The 17,569-nt window shown below is 46.3% G+C and overlaps 1 protein-coding gene across 1 annotated transcript in view; it reads left to right on the top strand.

Moving 5' to 3' along the window:
* NIPA1 (NIPA magnesium transporter 1) overlaps positions 1-17,569 on the top strand; it is a 33,506-nt gene that overhangs the window by 8,430 nt on the left and 7,507 nt on the right. Inside the window, exons 2-4 of the mRNA XM_008017298.3 lie at positions 4,378-4,425; positions 5,789-5,879; positions 15,861-16,021. Coding sequence (XP_008015489.1) covers positions 4,378-4,425; positions 5,789-5,879; positions 15,861-16,021 — 300 coding nt within the window. The remainder of the gene's footprint in view (positions 1-4,377; positions 4,426-5,788; positions 5,880-15,860; positions 16,022-17,569) is intronic.

Here is a 17,569-nt window from a genome sequence, read left to right as displayed (position 1 = left end):
TGTGAAGAAACCCAGTTGTTTTAGATATCCTAACAGATATCTATATATGGCAGGGGCCAAGGGCTAATGTGGAATGCAGGCTCCTAGGAGCTCCTGGCTGAAGAAGGAGGAGGGAAAATGGAGCAGCCAGCTCAATGAGGAAGCTGGGCACGTGGCCATGCACTTCCTTCAGGGCGGAACAGAGGGGACACTCCTGGACTGAGGCTCTCAGAGACCATGTGCAGGAGCTTCACTTTTGTTTTTGGCTAGGGGTGTGGGGTAGGTACCTGGATGGAGAAAAACCTGACTTGCTTATTGTCTGTGGATGCAGAAAAATTTTGCCTAATACTGTTTTAAAAGATGAGGGTGACCTAAACACCTTTTGATTTGTGCAAATCCAAATTCTTGCTGGAGAGTAGAAGTTGCAGAGCTTGCAATGCTTGGAACTGAACTGGACCCTTTGGGAAAAAAACAAAAGCCATTTTGTTCACTTCACCATTCCTGTGTACCTGGTATCCCAGGTTCCTCTCCATTTTGTGACTCTTGACATTTTACAAACTGCCAAAAGCATATACTATGTGATTATCAGTGTTGGGATAACCATAGCACTGAAAGCGGGGAGCCTGTGGGCCTCATTGCACTGGTCACTGTCGTCCGTGGACCACCTTTCACTGCAGGAGGGTCACACAGTCCAGCTGCTGTAGCAGGAATGCCATGACTTCACAAAAACTCCTGACCAAACCGTGTTGATTACAATAAAAGGACAGCTGGGCGCAGTGGCCCATGCCTGTAATCCCAGCTACTTGGGAGGCTGACGCAGGAGAATCGCTTGAACCTGGGAGGTGGAGGTTGCAGTGAACTGAGAGACCATGCCACTACACCCCAGCCTGGGCGACAGAGTGAGACCCTGTATCAAAAAGAAAAAAACAAAATCTAAAAACCCAAAAAAAAAACGAGATCAAAAGTTGGTTCTTTGAAAAGAACAATGAAATTGACAAACCTTTAGCTAGACCAAGCAAAAAAGAAGAATCAAATTACTAAAATTAGGAATGAAAAAGGAGATATTTTCTGTATGCCCATCTTAGGATAATTTCCACAGAGTTTAAATTCACTTTTTTTTTTTGAGATGGAGTCTCGCTCTGTTGCCCAGGCTGGAGTGCAGCGCGCAATCTTGGCTCACTGCAAGCTCCGCCTCCTGGGTTCATGGCATTCTCCTCCCTCAGCCTCCGGAGTAGCTGGGACCACAGGCACCCACCACTACGCCCAGCTAAATTTTTTTGTATTTTTTTTTTCAGTAGAGATGGGATTTTACTGTGTTAGCCAGGTTAGTCTCGATCTCCTGACTTTGTGATCCGCCTACCTTGGCCTCCCAAAGTGCTGGGATTACAGGCGTGAACCACCGCGCCCGACCCACTTTTTAAAGTACTTTATTTATTAGTTATGGTGGTTTTGTTGAGAAACTGGTCCACAGACTTTTCACACCAGTATTCTGAACCTGATGACCTTTCACTCAAGTATTTGGCGTGCATTTTGGGATAGCCACTTTGATTAGCACATTTAGAAATCTAACATTGATTCTGTATTAATAGCTGACTCTCCTGCAGTGCCCACCATGGGACATTCTTAAGCTACGCTAAACTTTCTGCTTCATAGGACACCCTGGGTCCTGTTTGTATGAGATACACTGAGGGACACAGGACAGGAGCCCCAGTGGTGCCAGGCTCTCCTCTCCAGTGGAGCCTGGCAGCAGAGGCTGAGCATGGCTCAGCTGGGAGACAGCTGCAGCAGGCAGGCGGCACAACTGATGCTGGTGACTTTGACCACTTGGCTTAGCCAGTGTCCACCAGGCTTTTCTGTAAAGATAACTTTTTCTGTTTGTAATAAGAAAAACCTATGGAGGTGACTCAATGAATTTTCATTAACTTGTTTTAGTATCCGTTGATGATTCTGCCTAAATCAGTTTTTACTGTGATGTGATCAAATTGCAATATTCTTTTTTTGTTTTTTGAGACAGGGTCTCACTCTGTCACCCAGGCTGGAATGAAGTGGGGTCATCATGGCTTACTGCAGCCTCATCCTCCTGGGCTCAAGCGATTCTCCTGTCTCAGCCTGCTGAGTAGCTGGGACCACAGGCATGCACTACCACACTCAGCTAATTTTTAAATTTTTTTGTAGAGATAGAGTCTTGCTGTGTTGCCCAGGCTGACCTTGAACTCCTAGGCTCAAGTGATGGTCCTGCCTCAGCCTCCCAAAATACTGGGATTACAGGTGTCAGCCCCCGGGCTCAGCCCCATTTCATTTTGAAAGTACTTTTTGTAGTGCCTGTAGCTCTGCTGCTCCATTAAGCAGGCTAGCAGGCTGTATGTCTTATACTAAATTGTGGTTTTACTACTAAGAATAAAAACAATTAGAATTAGTTACTGCAGCTGGGCTCGGCGATTCACACCTGTAATCACAGCACTTTGGGAAGCCGAGGTGGGCAGATCACTTGAGGCCAGGAATTGAAGATCAGCCTGGCCAATATAACAAAACCCCATCTCTACTAAAAATACAAAAATTAGCCGCACGTGGTGGCACACACATGTAATCCCAGCTACTTCGGAGGCTGAAGCATGAGAATCGCCTGAACCTAGGAGGCAGAGGTTGTAGTGAGCCGAGATCGTGCTATTGCACTCCAGCCTGGGCGACAGAGTGAGACTCCATCTCAAAGAAAAGGAAAAAGAAAAAAGAATCCATTACTGTAATCTGCAATTAACAAAAAAATCTCCTCAAAAAATGCTCAGCAGGCCAGACGTGGTGCACGCCTATAATCACAGCACTTTGGGAGGCTGAGGCAGTTGGATCACCTGAGGTCAGGAGTTCGAGACCAGCCTGACCAATTTGGTGAAACTCTGTCTCTACTAAAAATACAAAAATTAGCCAGGCGTGGTGGCACGCTTCTGTAGTCCCAGCTACTCGGGGGACTGAGACAGGAGAATTGTTTGAACCCGGGAAGCGGAGGTTTCAGTGAGTCAACATCGTACCAGTGCACTCCAGCCTGGGTGACAGAGTGAGACTCCATCTCAAAAAAAAAAAGTGCTTAGCATTTTGCCATATATGAAGGACAAACGTGTCTCAAAGGTTGGGAGACCTCTCACCATAGACGCCTGTTGAGAGGCAGGGGGAGGGAGGAAGGTGCTGGGTCTCCGCCTCCCCTGCGTGGGATGGGTGGGGTAACCTGAGAGGATGCTGGGCAAGTCTCAGGTCAAATGTCAGAGCATCAGGTGAGTGTAAGGATGTGGTACCTGCATGGCTGAAAGAAGAGTGATATCAGAAGAGTTATAAATAATGAAAATTGAGTAACTTGTTTAAGCAGGAAGTCATTAAACACTATGATAATAAAATTCTTATATAAATGGGCTACAGTAAATGCATGAGACAGTTGGACTGTAAAGACTCAAACCCTTTTGAGATAAAAATAAAACTCCATCGAAGGAATAGCTGTCTTTGTGGTAGCTTGTTGGGTGAAAGAAAACTGATGTATAAAGATTTTGTTTCCTTATTTGGGTCAGCTTGTGTTGGTTGCAAAAAATATCTTGACTTTGCCACTTTCAGTGGTCTCTAATGGTGCTATTTATAAATGAAAGATTCTTTTTAGGGTGAATAAACAGTATGACACTCATTCTTTTTTTTTTTTTTTTTTTTTTTTTTTTTTTTTTTGAGACGGAGTCTCGCTGTGTCGCCCAGGCTGGAGTGCAGTGGCCGGATCTCAGCTCACTGCAAGCTCCACCTCCCGGGTTCACGCCATTCTCCTGCCTCAGCCTCCCAAGTAGCTGGGACTACAGGCGTCGCCACCTCGCCCGGCTAGTTTTTTTGTATTTTTTTAGTAGAGACGGGGTTTCACCATGTTAGCCAGGATGGTCTCGATCTCCTGACCTCGTGATCCGCCCTCCTTGGCCTCCCAACGTGCTGGGAATACAGGCGTGAGCCACCGCACCCAGCCCATTCTTTTCTTTTTTTTGAGACGGAGTCTTGCTCTGTAGCCCGGGCTGTACTGCAGTGGCCAGATCTCAGCTCACTGCAAGCTCCGCCTCCCGGGTTTACGCCATTCTCCTGCCTCAGCCTCCCGAGTAGCTGGGACTACAGGCGCCCGCCACCTCGCCCGGCTAGTTTTTTGTATTTTTTTAGTAGAGACGGGGTTTCACCGTGGTAGCCAGGATGGTCTCGATCTCCTGACCTCATGATCCACCCGTCTCGGCCTCCCAAAGTGCTGGGATTACAAGCTTGAGCCACCGCGCCCGGCCCATTCTTTTCAATTTTATTTTTCATATCAAGAGTTTCTCACTTGTAAACCTCTTCCTGACATACGTAGCTTGTAAACCCACTTTCCTGACGTTTTTTTATCTCCTTCTTTTATAGGTACTTCCTATTTAACAGACATCGTGTGGTGGGCTGGCACAATCGCAAGTAAGTAGCCTGTGTGGCGAAGTCTGGTCTTTTCCTTTCTTAGAATCCATCGCTGGTCTGGGCAGGGCTGCAGCGGCTGGGCTAGGGTGGCTCTGTTCTTTGGAAGAGGGTGTCACGTGGCCTCTCCCTGGACCCTAAGCGTGCCATTCAGTTCAGATGTCCCTGCCTCCCCAGGGCACTGTCCCTGCTCCCCCTCCTCCCAGGATGAAAGTGCAGAACAACAACTTAGGAGCTGGCGGAGGCCCCTACTGCCCACGATTAGCCGTGAATTCAGTCCAGGCCGATCTGTCCTGAGCCCGAAGAAATTAAAACAGCTCCTGCTCACTCGTGTAGTTGGGCTGTTGGCGTTTGGTGAAATTCCATGTTAGGCCGCCTTGTTTTTCTCAGCGCAGTTGGTTTAACAGAGAGTTTCATGACTCAAAGATCAGGTCATGTGCTACAATGTAAAGATAAATAATAATATTAGAGTTCAGAACTCTAAAGGTATTATAAAGGACAACTGTCTCTGAAATTCAGAAACATTGTGTTTGGCCAGGCATGGTGGCTCAGGCCTATAATCCCAGCACTTTGGGAGGCTGAGACAGGTGGATTGTTTGAGCCCAGGATTCGAGACCAGCCTGGGAAACATGGCAAAACCCCGTCTGTACAAAAACAAAAATTGGCTGGGCATGGTGGTGTGTGCCTGTTTCACAGCTATTTGGAGGCTGAGGTGGGAGGATTGCTTGAGCCTGGGGTGGAGGCTGCAGTGAGCCAAGATCACGCCAGTGCACTCCAGCCTGGGTGACAGAGCAAGACTCTGTCTCAAAAGAAAAAAAAGAAACATCATATACTTTGTCACATTTGTCTTTTAATACGACATTACGTGGCAGTACCAATTCTGTTCCTTGAAGAGCTCCTCTAAGCTCTGTCCGGGTGATGTCCTGCTGCGGTCTTGTGTGGCAGTGCTGTATCCTCTTGCTATGCCAGTGGCCTGTCACCGTGGCCAGCTGCCTATGCCGGAGTAGGTCCCAGGCCACTAGAGGGTGCACAGGAAGTTCTGCCTGATTTGTGTGAAAACAAGGATGTGTTAGGAGAGTGGAGATATGCCCAGTGCCACGCCCATTTCAGTCACTGCTGGTTAGGTTCGGCATTTTCCACGGAGAGCTGAACCTACTCACCCGACTGATGGGACCAGTGAAGGTGTGGGGCCTGACCTCTGACCCATGACCCCTTAAATGTGCAGATGACACCCCAGATGTGATTCTTCACAAGTAATGGGAGTGAAGTAGCTCTTTCAGAGCAGAACCTTGCAAAATTCAACTCTGATCAGTGCTAAACGAGAGCTCTGTAATTGCAAGCGGTATCCTTGTGATTTTCTTGACAGTGGCTGTTGGCCAGATTGGAAACTTCCTGGCTTACACGGCGGTCCCCACGGTCCTGGTAACTCCCCTGGGCGCCCTTGGAGTGCCGTTCGGGTGAGAGCCAAGATTTTGTTTGGTGTTTAATGTGTAGTGTAGATATAACAACTTTTCATTTTAAATGTTTCCGTTAAAGTAATAAGAGCAAAGTTGTAACAGCAGGTAGATCTTCAGGCCAGGCAGAGTGGCTCACGCCTATAATCCCAGCACTTTGGGAGGCCAAGGAGGGTGAATTACTTGAGGTCAGGAGTTTGAGACCAACCTGGCCAACATGGCGAAACCCTGTCTCTACTAAAAATACAAAAAATTAGCTGGGTGTGGTGGCGACCACCTGTAGTCCCAGCTACTCGGGAGGGTGAGGCATAAGAATTGCTTGAACCGGGGGGGCAGAGGTTGCAATGAGTTGAGATGGCACCTTAGCACTCGAGCCTGGGAGACAGAGCGAGACTCTGCCTTAAAAAAAAAAAGAGAGAAGATAGATCTTCGGTATTCTACTCTATATTGTTTAATTTTATCCCTTCAAATATAGTTCTGGGTATTAACCCTTTTCTTAGACATTTAGTATATTTGAAATTCTAACTCATTCATGCATCTCAGTGAATCTGCTGCTCGCATGCCTGGGTATTAACCCTTTTCGTAGACATTTAGCATATTTGAAATTCTAACTCATTCACACATCTCAGTGAATCTGCTGCTTGCATGCCTGGGTATTAACCCTTTTCGTAGACATTTAGTATATTTGAAATTCTAACTCATTCATGCATCTCAGTGAATCTGCTGCTCGCATGCCTGGGTATTAACCCTTTTCGTAGACATTTAGCATATTTGAAATTCTAACTCATTCACGCATCTCAGTGAATCTGCTGCTTGCATGCCTGGGTATTAACCCTTTTCGTAGACATTTAGTATATTTGAAATTCTAACTCATTCATGCATCTCAGTGAATCTGCTGCTTGCATGCCTGGGTATTAACCCTTTTCGTAGACATTTAGTATATTTGAAATTCTAACTCATTCATGCATCTCAGTGAATCTGCTGCTTGCATGCTTCTGGCCGCTGTCCTGGAGTACATCTTAGAGACTAGAGAGTCTTCTGACACCTTGGCACGTTATTCTGAGAACTCGTTAAGCAAAATGAGTCACTTGGTGTTTTATTGGGGTGCTTAGCTTCCTTGCTGGATGCCGGCCAGTCCCCACCTCAGCCCAGGTACAGAGGTTGGGATGAATAACACACGGCCCCGGTGGATGTGGGATAGGGTTTATGACTGACGCAGTCAGCAGCACATGGATTTTCTTAGGAGAAGGGCCCAGGTCTGGTTCTCAGTGAGATAAGAAGGAGGGGGACCTTTGGGGGTTTGTTTTGTTTTGTTTTGTTTTGTTTTTTGAGGTGGAGTCTCGCTCTGTCGCCCAGGCTGGAGTGCAGTGACGCGACCTCAGCTCACTGCAAGCTCCACCTCCCAGGTTCATGCCATTCTCCTGCCTCAGCCTCCCGAGTAGCTGGGACCACAGGCACCCGCCACCACGCCCGGCTAGTTTTTTGTATTTTTAGTAGAGACGGGGTTTCACCGTGTTAGTCAGGATGGTCTCAATCTCCTGACCTTGTGATCCGCCCGCCTCGGCCTCCCACAGTGCTGGGATGACAGGCGGAGCCCCTGCCCCCAGCCATCGGCCTCCCACAGTGCTGGGATGACAGGTGGAGCCACCTCCCCGGCCGCCTTTGGGTTTTTATTGTTGGGGGTGGGGTGGACTGGGGGTGGTTTGCATGCTTAGGCCGGGCTGGCATGGATTGTAGTTCTTGCCTGTGCCAAGTGACCGAGGACTCGGGTCTGAGGACTCTAGGGACCCAGGGTGTGTGCAGGCTCTTTTTTAAGATTTTAATTTAATTTTTTTATTATTAAATTTTAAACATTTTATTTCTCCATTTTAAATCATCCTTTTAATTGATACACGTGAGTAGGCTTCTTATCAGGTGGCCCGAATGTGGGGCAAAGGGGAAAAGGGCAGGGAATGGGAACTTGAGGGCTGCAAGCTATCAAACGTTGCAACTAGAGTCTCTCTTTACTTACTGTGAAAATGATTTATGAGATACTTATTAAATAACATATATCCTTGTGTGAACCTGTTTATATTCTGATTTGTCTTTGAAGAAATCATTATAAATAGAAATAGGGTAGAAGAGAAATAAAATCCAAGTTTCTAACTCATGGATACGTTGGTTTCCTGCTGTATTCCGGACAGACGCCCAATTCCTTGTAGAGAAGTGTGTCCATGATGGATGTATTGAAGTTTACACCTTAGAGTCCCTTAGGCATTGGGGTTCTGTGACCTAAATACCATGTTTTTCACATGTGACGCTTGGAGAGTGTGTGTGGGGCACATTTTTCTCGAGAATACATACACCGCTATCGTTGGCTTGGCGTCACTTTGCGTTTTGGATGGCTCTGAGGCGCTGCGAGGGCAAGAGCGTTCTCACTTTGGGAATCACTCCTCAGCTTTGGCCACCCGTCCCCCGAAAGATAATCAGGCAGATAAACAACCTGACCTGGTGATCTGGGCACATGGCACATTGAATGCACATACACTAAAATGCTTTGCTCAGTTAATTTCCTGAACTGTTCTCGTGCACATTGATGATTAAGTCACTTTGCCAGAAACGCTCGCTGCTCCACGTCTGCAGGAGGTGTTACTCCCGTGTCAGATGGGATTCTGGATAAAAAGCTTGTCTTCAACTCAGAATGCCAGGAAGACCTTTTCTTTTAAACAGAATAAAACTAAAATTAATTTGGAAAAAAAATCTAAGATGATTATCAAAGTGTGCATATATGTATGTATATGTTTTGTTTTGGTTTTTGGGTTTTTTTTGAGACAGTCTCGCTCTGTTGCCCAGGCTGCGCCCAGGCTGGAGTGCAGTGGCGCGATCTCGGCTCACTGCCAGTTCTGCCTCCCGGGTTCACGCCATTCTCCTGCCTCAGTCTCCCGAGTGGAGGAGCTGGGACTACAGGCGCCGCCACCACGCCCGGCTAATTTTTTGTATTTTTAGTAGCGACGGGGTTTCACCGTGTTAGCCAGCATGGTCTCGATCTCCTGACTTCGTGATCTGCCCGCCATCCTCCCAGAGTGCTGGGATTACAGGCGTGAGCCACCGCGCCCGGCCGATATGTATGTGTATATGTATATTTTAAAAGCAGTTCTGTTCTTGATAATGGGATGGGGTTGCTGAAATTACATAGAAACAGAAGTGAAAAGAATGTGGCACTGGAAAAATAAGTCTGTGTAGCAGTGAATAGAATAGAGAGCTCCCAAATAGGTTCACTTATTTCTGTAATAGTGTAATGTATGATAAAGTAATCGTCTGCACATGCTGTGTCTAAAAAGAGGTTTAAAAAACTTTTGGGAAATATTTTCAAATTACAGAAAGGACACAAGATTAAGAATAACCAAAGCGGCCGGGCGCGGTGGCTCACGTCTGTAATCCCAACTCTCTGGGAGGCCGAGGCGGGCAGATCATGAGGTCAGGAGATCGAGACCATCCTGGCAAACACGGTGAAACCCCCGTCTCTACTGAAAATACAAAAAAAAAAATTAGCCAGGCATGGTAGCGGGCGCCTGTAGTCCCAGCTTCTAGGGAGGCTGAGGCAGGAGAATGGCGTTAACCCGGGAGGCGGCGGAGCTTGCAGTGAGCGGAGACCACTGCACTCCAGCCTGGGTGACAGAGCGAGACTCCATCTCAAAAAAAAAAAAAAAAGAATAACCAAAGCAATGCCCATCTCCCCTTACCAGACACACCTGCTGCTAAACATCTGACCCACTTGCCTCATCATATGCTTTCTCTGTATCTGGGTGTCTCAGTCTCAGCACTGTTGATGCTTGAAGCCAGGTAACTCTGTTGAGGGAGGCGTTCTGTGCATTGTACGGTGTTTAGCAGCATCCTGGCCTTTACCTCCCAGATGCCAGTAGCACTCAACCTCCCCAGATGTCTCCAGACATTGGCCGATGACCCCAGGGGGCCCTGGTCGAGAACCACTATTCTATATGAATGTGATGTGATTGTTTTTTCCTGTTGTTTTTTTTTAAATCCATTTTAGCATAAGTTATGATTCTTTACTCCTAAACACATCAATTAGTATTTTCTGAGACTAGAGATATTCAGATACTCTCCTAATAACCACAGTACAATGATCAATTTCGACAAATTCAACCTTGTTATGATACATGCATCAAATCAGCCTCCATATTCCAGTTTTGACAATTGACCTGTTATTCCGTTATTTTATATCATTATCTTTTATACCATTATTTTTCTTCTAGTACAAGATCCAGGCCATGCGTGGTGTGATTCGTGCCTGTAATCCTAGCACTTTGAGAGGCCAAGGCAGGTGGATCACTTGAACCCAGGGAGACCAGCCTGGCCAACATGGCAAAACCGTGTCTCTACTAAAAATACAAAAATTAGCCAGGTGTGGTGACACACACCTGTAATCCCAGCTACTTGGGTGGCTGAGGCACCAGAATTGCTTGAAGCTTAGAGGTGGAGGTTGCAGTGAGTTGAGATCGAACCACTCCTCCAGCCTGGGTGACAGAGCAAAACTCTGTCCCCTCCCCACCAAATAAAGATAAAGAAAAAATAAAGCTCATTGAAAAAAATAAAACTATGAACCAATTCTCTTATGAATATAGATGGAGCAATTTTGAACAAAATACTAACCAATTGGATCCAACAATATATAAAAAGGATTATACAAGTGGGATTTATCCCAGGAATGCAAAGTAGATTTAGCATTGAAAATAAATTAGTGTAATATACCGCAGCAACAGAATAATCACCATGTGACCATCTCAAAAAACACACAAAGATTATGGAGTAAAATTCAATACTCTTTTATGATGAAAACTCTCAGTATGCTAGGAATAGAAAATAACTTCCTAAACTGACAAAGGGCCTCTGTGAAAGTACCCAGCTAACATCATACTTAATGGCACGAGAGTTGATGTTTTCCCCTTAAGATCAGGAAGAAACAAGCTGTCTACTTTCACCTCATCTATTCATCATTGTACTAGATGTTATAGCGAAAGCAATTAGGCAAGCAAACGAATTAAAAGGCATTCATGCCGGGCGCGGTGGCTCAAGCCTGTAATCCCAGCACTTTGGGAGGCCGAGACGGGCGGATCACGAGGTCAGGAGATCGAGACCATCCTGGCTAACCCGGTGAAACCCCGTCTCTACTAAAAATATACCAAAAAAAACTAGCCGGGCGAGGCGGCGGGCGCCTGTAGTCCCAGCTACTCGGGAGGCTGAGGCAGAAGAATGACGTGAACCCGGGAGGCGGAGCTTGCAGTGAGCTGAGATCCGGCCACTGCACTCCAGCCTGGGCGACAGAGCGAGACTCCGTCTCAAAAAAAAAAAAAAAAAAAAAAAAGGCATTTATATTGGAAAGAAAAGGAAGAAGTTAATTGCCTTTATTGGCAGAAGACCTGAATTTTTTTTTTTTTTTTTTTTTTTTTTTGAGTCAGAGTCTCGCTGTGTTGCCAGGCTGGAGTTCAGCTGCATGATCTCAGCTCACTGCAACCTCCCTCTCCCGCGTTCAAGTGATTCTCCTTCCTCAGCCTCCCAAGTAGCTGAGACTACAGGTGAGCGCCACCATGCCCAGCTAATTTTTGTATTTTTAGTAGAGATGGGGTTTCACCATGTTAGCCAGGATGGTCTCAATCTCCTGACCTCGTGATACGTCCACCTCGGCCTCCCAAAGTGCTGGGATTACAGGTGTGAGCCACCGTGCCTGGCCTTTTTTTCTTTTTTTTTTTTTTTTAGATGGAATCTCAGTCTGCCGCCTAGGCTGGAGTGCAGTGGTGTGCTCTCGGCTCACTGCAACCTCTGCCTCCTGGGTTCAAGTGATTCTCCTGCCTCAGCCTCCCAAGGAGCTTGGATTACAGGTGCCGTTCACCATGCGCAGCTAATTTATGTATTTTTAGTAGAGATGGGGTTTTGCCATGTTGGCCAGGCTAGTCTTGAACTCCTGACTTCAGGTGACCCACCCACCTCAGCCTCCCAAAATGCTGGGATTACAGGCATGAGCTACCACACCCGGCAGAGGACCTGATCTTGTATAGAGCGTCCTAAAGAATCGACTAAGAAATTATTAGAACTAATAAGTTTAGCAAGGTCGATGGACACAAGATCAATGTATAAATATTACGTCTGAGGCCGGGCGCAGTGGCTCATGCCTGTAATCCCAGCACTTTGGGAGGCTGAGACAGGCAGATCACTTGAGGTCAGGAGTTTGAGACCAGCCTGGCCAACATGATGAAACCTCGTCTCAACCAAAATACAAAAAATATTAACCAGGCATGGTGGCACATGCCTGTAGTCCCAGCTACTCGGGAGGCTGAGGCAGGAGAATCGCTTGAACCAGGGATGTGTGGAGGTTTCAGTGAGCCGAGATTGTGCCACTGCACTCCAGCCTGGGCGACAGAGTGAGACTCTGTCTCCGAAAAAAAAAAAGAAAATTACATCTGCCAGGCGCGGTGGCTCACGCCTATAACCCCAGCACTTTGGGAGGCTGAGGTGGGTGGATCCCCTGAGGTAGGGAATTTGCGATCGGTCTGACCAACATGGTGAAACCCCATCTCTCGTAAAAATGCAAAATGAGCCAGGCATGGTGGCACACGCCTATAATCCCAGCCACTCGGGAGGCTGAGGCAGGAGAATTGCTTGAACCCAGGAGGCAGGGGTACAGTGAGCCGAGATCAGGCCAGTGCACTCCAGCCTGGGCAACAAGAGTGAAACTCCATCTCAAAAAAAAAAAAAAAATTACATCTATGTACAGTAGCAGTAAGCAAACCAAAAATGAAATTAAGAAAGCAATCTCATATACAGTAGCACCAAAATGAATGAAATACTTAAATATAAATTTAACTGGCCGGGCGCGGTGGCTCACGCCTGTAATCCCAGCACTTTGGGAGGCCCAGGTGGGCGGATCACAAGGTCAGGAGATTGATACCATCCTGGCTAACACGGTGAAACCCCCATCTCTACTAAAAATACAAAAAATTACTCAGGCATGGTGGTGGGAGCCTGTAGTCCCAGCTATTCGGGAGGCTGAGGCAGGAGAATGGCGTGAACCTGGGAGGCGGAGCTGGCAGTGAGCCGAGATCCAGCCACTGCACTCCAGGCTGGACAACAGAGTGAGACTCTGTCTCAAAAAATAAAAGAATAAATTTAACAAAGGAAGTACAAAACTCATATTCCAAAATCTATAAAAACCCTCTTAAAAGAAATTAAAGAAGACCTAAGTAAATTGTCCATATTTACAGATCAGAATTAATATTGTTCAGATGGCAGTACTCCCATATTCATCTACAGATTCAATATAATTTATATCAAACTCCTAGCTGAATTCTTTACAGAAAATGACACACTGATGATAAAATTCATAGGATTTGGAAGGGACTCAAAATGAGAAAACAATCTTGAAATACAACAACAAAGTTGGAGAACTCACACTTCCCAATTTCACAACACTGTATGAAACTACAGTAATCAAAACAGTGTGGTCACCTGGGCAACATAGTGAAACCCTCATCCCTGTAAAAAATCAGTCAGGCATACAGCACATACCTGTGGTCCTAGCTACTCAGGAGGCTGAGGCAGGAGGATTGCTTGAGCCTGGGAGTTGGAGGCTACAGTTAACTGCGATCATGCCCCTATCCTCCAGCCTAGGTGGCAGAGCGAGTCCATCTCAATACCCAAACAAACAAAAACCCAATGTGGTACTGGGATAAGGAAAGACATGTAAATCAATAGAATATAATTGAGATTCTAGAAACAAACGCTCACGTTTACAGTCAATTGATTTTTGCCAGTGGTACCAAGACAATTTAGTGGGGGAAAGAATAGTCTTTTCAACACATGATGCTGAGCCAGGTGGATATCCACTTGCAAGTGAATGAAAGTGTGCTTCTGCCTCATACCGTATACAGACGTCAACTAAGAACAGATCAAAGACTTAGATGTAAGAACTAAACTTGTAAAACTCTTAGAAGTAAACATAGGTGTAAGTCTTTATGACCTTGGATTAGGTGATGGTTTCCTAGGTATGACACTTAAAGCACAAAAGCACAAACAACAGAAGAAAAATAGATACATTGGATATCATCAAAATTAAAAATTTTTGTGCTTAAAAGGATGCCAGCAATGAATTGAAAACTCATGGAGTGGGAGAAAATTTCAAAGTATATGTCTGATAAGGGACTTGTAGTTAGAATATATAAAAACTTTTGCCGGGCACAGTGGCTCACGCCTGTAATCCCAGCACTTTGGGAGGCCAAGGCGGGTGGATCATGAGGTCAGGAGTTCGAGACCAACCTGGCCAACATGGTGAAACCCCATCTCTACTAAATACAAAAAGGTAGCCTGGCATGGTGGCACATGCCTGTGATCCAGCTACTCGGGAGGCTGAGGCAGGAGAATCGCTTGAACCCGGGAGGCAGAGGTTACAGTGAGTTGAGAGCGCACCACTGCACTCTAGCCTGGGTGACAGAGAGAGACTCTGTCTCAATGAATGAATGAATGAAAATGGCACTGTCCTCTGGTATTCCTCAATGGAGCAAGAGATGATTTGGCCTTATGACTCATACTTTCCCCTTTGGTGCATGGCAGCCCTTTCCCACCTTGTCATAGTCCACCCTGGTCCAGGCCAGTTCCAGGCCCACTTTTTGCCCTGTGAGCCCCCTGCGTTTCTGGCTTCTACTTTTTTCGGCAGCTACTCAATGGAGCTTCTCTATTCAACATCTAGTCGTGTATTCGTATGTCTTTTGTTGTTTCTTTCAGTGATGACGCTTCTTTCCCCAATGACACTGTTGGGAGCTGCTTAAGAATAGGCTGTCTAGGGGCAAGGATGTGAAGCGGTACAAGGGAAAAGCAGGCCGTTGAGGACCTGCAGGTGTGTCACCACCATGCTTGTATCTCTTGTTAGCTTTGTGGCCTTAGGTTCAGTGCTGACCCTTTCTGAGGCTCAAGTTTCCTTATTTTTAAAATAATGTTACAGGAAGTAATCCGGTCTGTACCTGAGCCTGGTATGGCCTCCTGGACGTTCCTGTTTTCCGATTGTCTTCAGCACAGACATGAGTAAAGTGAGAATGACCAGTCCTGTGACTTACTGAGGGCAAGGTGTTCCAATTCAGATTGTATACTGATAACTACACAGGGAAATAAGAGAAGAAACACGTTAGCAGCCTGAAGATTATAGATGTTTGTGAAGAATGCATTAGTAATGTGACTACCTTTTAAAAGTTTTCAGTGTTAGAGGAAATAACCACCCCTACTACTTCTCCTATACTGCAATTACTGTTAGCATGTTTATTTTTTCTTTTGTTTGTGCATTTTTCACTTTTGTGTTTTTATCATGCATTACTTATAATTATTTTGACAGTTTTTGCACCCTACTTTTCCACATAGCATAGATATTAGTATTTTTGATCGGTTCCTTTTATAAGTGAGGAAGCATTGCTTTTATTTTTGGTCAATCATAAAACTTTTTATACTCATATATTTTATATGTGCTGACATAGTAATATAGTGGTGTAAGTAATGTGTATCATTAACTACGTAGTGGTTATACATGGAATTGGTGTGAAAATCCTGGCCAGGCATGGTGGCTCACACCTATAATTCCAGCAGTTTGGGAGGCCAAGGCAAGAGGATTGTTTGAGCCCAGGAGTTTGAGACTTGCCTGGGCAATCCAGTGAGACCCAGTCTCTACACAAAATTTTTTAAAAATTAGCTGGGTGTGGTGGCATGCACCTGTAGTCCCAGCTACTCCAGTGGCTGAGGCAGGAGGATCACTTGAGCCCAGGAGTTTAAGCTTGTGGTGAGCTATGATTTCACACTGCACTCTAGCCTAGGCAACAGAGTGAGAGGTGGTCTTTTAAAGGGAAAAAAAGAAGAAAAAGAAAATGGTTTTTCTAGATAAAATATCTGCTATTAGAAGAAAGGTCAGGTAATTTGATTTAACCTTGAATGATTTCTCTTTTTTCAATAAAGGTCCATTTTAGCTTCCTATCTCCTGAAGGAAAAGCTCAACATCTTGGGCAAGTTGGGGTGCCTGCTAAGCTGTGCAGGCTCTGTTGTGCTGATTATCCACTCCCCAAAGTCTGAGAGTGTGACGACTCAGGCTGAACTGGAGGAGAAGCTGACCAACCCAGGTAATTCCTTTCCAGCAGCACTGCCAAGAAAGTTTGCACTAGGAGTCCCAACTTTTTTAACCACATCTTCAAATTGGACACTTCCTGGCAGGGCAGAGGAACCGTGTGTCCACCCTGATCTGTTACTGTAGATCTGCGTTCTCTGGGCACGTGCGTCAGTGGGCTGTGCTCACAGGCTGGCCCTCTGCCCTCACCCTCCTTCCTGATCCTCATGCCCTGGGGGGAGCCTCCGTGGCCTGGCATTCTTTCAGGTTCTCTTCTGGGACCTTGTGCATGGGCGCCTTCCCTTCCCTTGGGCCACCCTCCCAAGTCTGACTGCCACCCGCCCCTCCCCACATGCCTTTCCTGGTGTGCCCGCTCTGTCTTCACCTCAGCACTTCGCTCCCTCCAGCATGAAGCTCTGTGAGGACAAAGACCTGGCATCTCTTACGTTTAGATTCCTCATATATATTTTTTGACATAATTTCTTTTTTTTTTTTTTTTTTTTGAGACGGAGTCTTGCTCTGTAGCCCGGGCTGGACTGCAGTGGCCGGATCTCAGCTCACTGCAAGCTCCGCCTCCCGGGTTTACGCCATTCTCCTGCCTCAGCCTCCGGAGTAGCTGGGACTACAGGCGCCCGCCACCTCGCCCGGCTAGTTTTTTTGTATTTTTAGTAGAGACGGGGTTTCACCGTGTTAGCCAGGATGGTCTCGATCTCCTGACCTCGTGATCCGCCCGTCTCGGCCTCCCAAAGTGCTGGGATTACAGGCTTGAGCCACCGCGCCCGGCCTTTTTTTTTTTTTTGAGACAGAGTCTCACTCTGTCGCCCAGGCTGGAGTGCAGTGGCGCAATCTCCGCTCACTGCAAGCTCTGCCTCCTGGGTTCACGCCATTCTCCTGCCTCAGCCTCCCGAGTAGCTGGGACTACAGGCGCCCGCCACCGTGCCCAGCTAATTTTTTTTTGTATTTTTAGTAGACACAGGGTTTCATCGTGTTAGCCAGGATGATCTCGATCTCCTGACCTCATGATCTGCCCACCTTGGCCTTCCAAAGTGCTGGGATTACAGGCATGAGCCACTGGGCCTGTTCTCTTTTCTTTCTTTTTTTTTTTTGAGTGCATTAAAAACTACTCTCTACATGATTACAGTAGACTTAAAGTATAGATTTCACTGTAAGTAGACTACCCTGTGTTGCTTACCAACAAGTTTAGGCAGGTGCCAGCACAAAACTGCCTCCACATCAGTTTGCTGGTTTTCTTGTCCAGCAAGTGTGGATGTCCACACCCTATTTTGCATGTTCACACCCTGGTTTGCTTGTCCACACTCGCTAGTTTTCTTGTCCACACTCACTGGTTTTCTTGTCCTCACTTGCTGATTTTCTTGTCCACACTTGCTGATTTTCTTGTCCACACTTGCTGATTTTCTTGTCCACACTTGCTGGTTTGCATAGCCAGCAGTTCCCAGCCCTCTCAGGTCCATTTGTGATCTTGGAATGGGTTTCACAGAAAACACAACCTCCTTATACACACAATTTTAAACCGTCAATTTAATGCCCTCACTGTAATATAAAG

The sequence above is a fragment of the Chlorocebus sabaeus genome, chromosome 26 (assembly GCF_047675955.1).
Source record: "Chlorocebus sabaeus isolate Y175 chromosome 26, mChlSab1.0.hap1, whole genome shotgun sequence".
NCBI classification, from domain to species: Eukaryota; Metazoa; Chordata; class Mammalia; order Primates; family Cercopithecidae; genus Chlorocebus; species Chlorocebus sabaeus.
The sequence above is the reverse complement of the archived record's forward strand: the minus strand, read 5'-3'. Positions and strand labels throughout refer to the sequence as shown.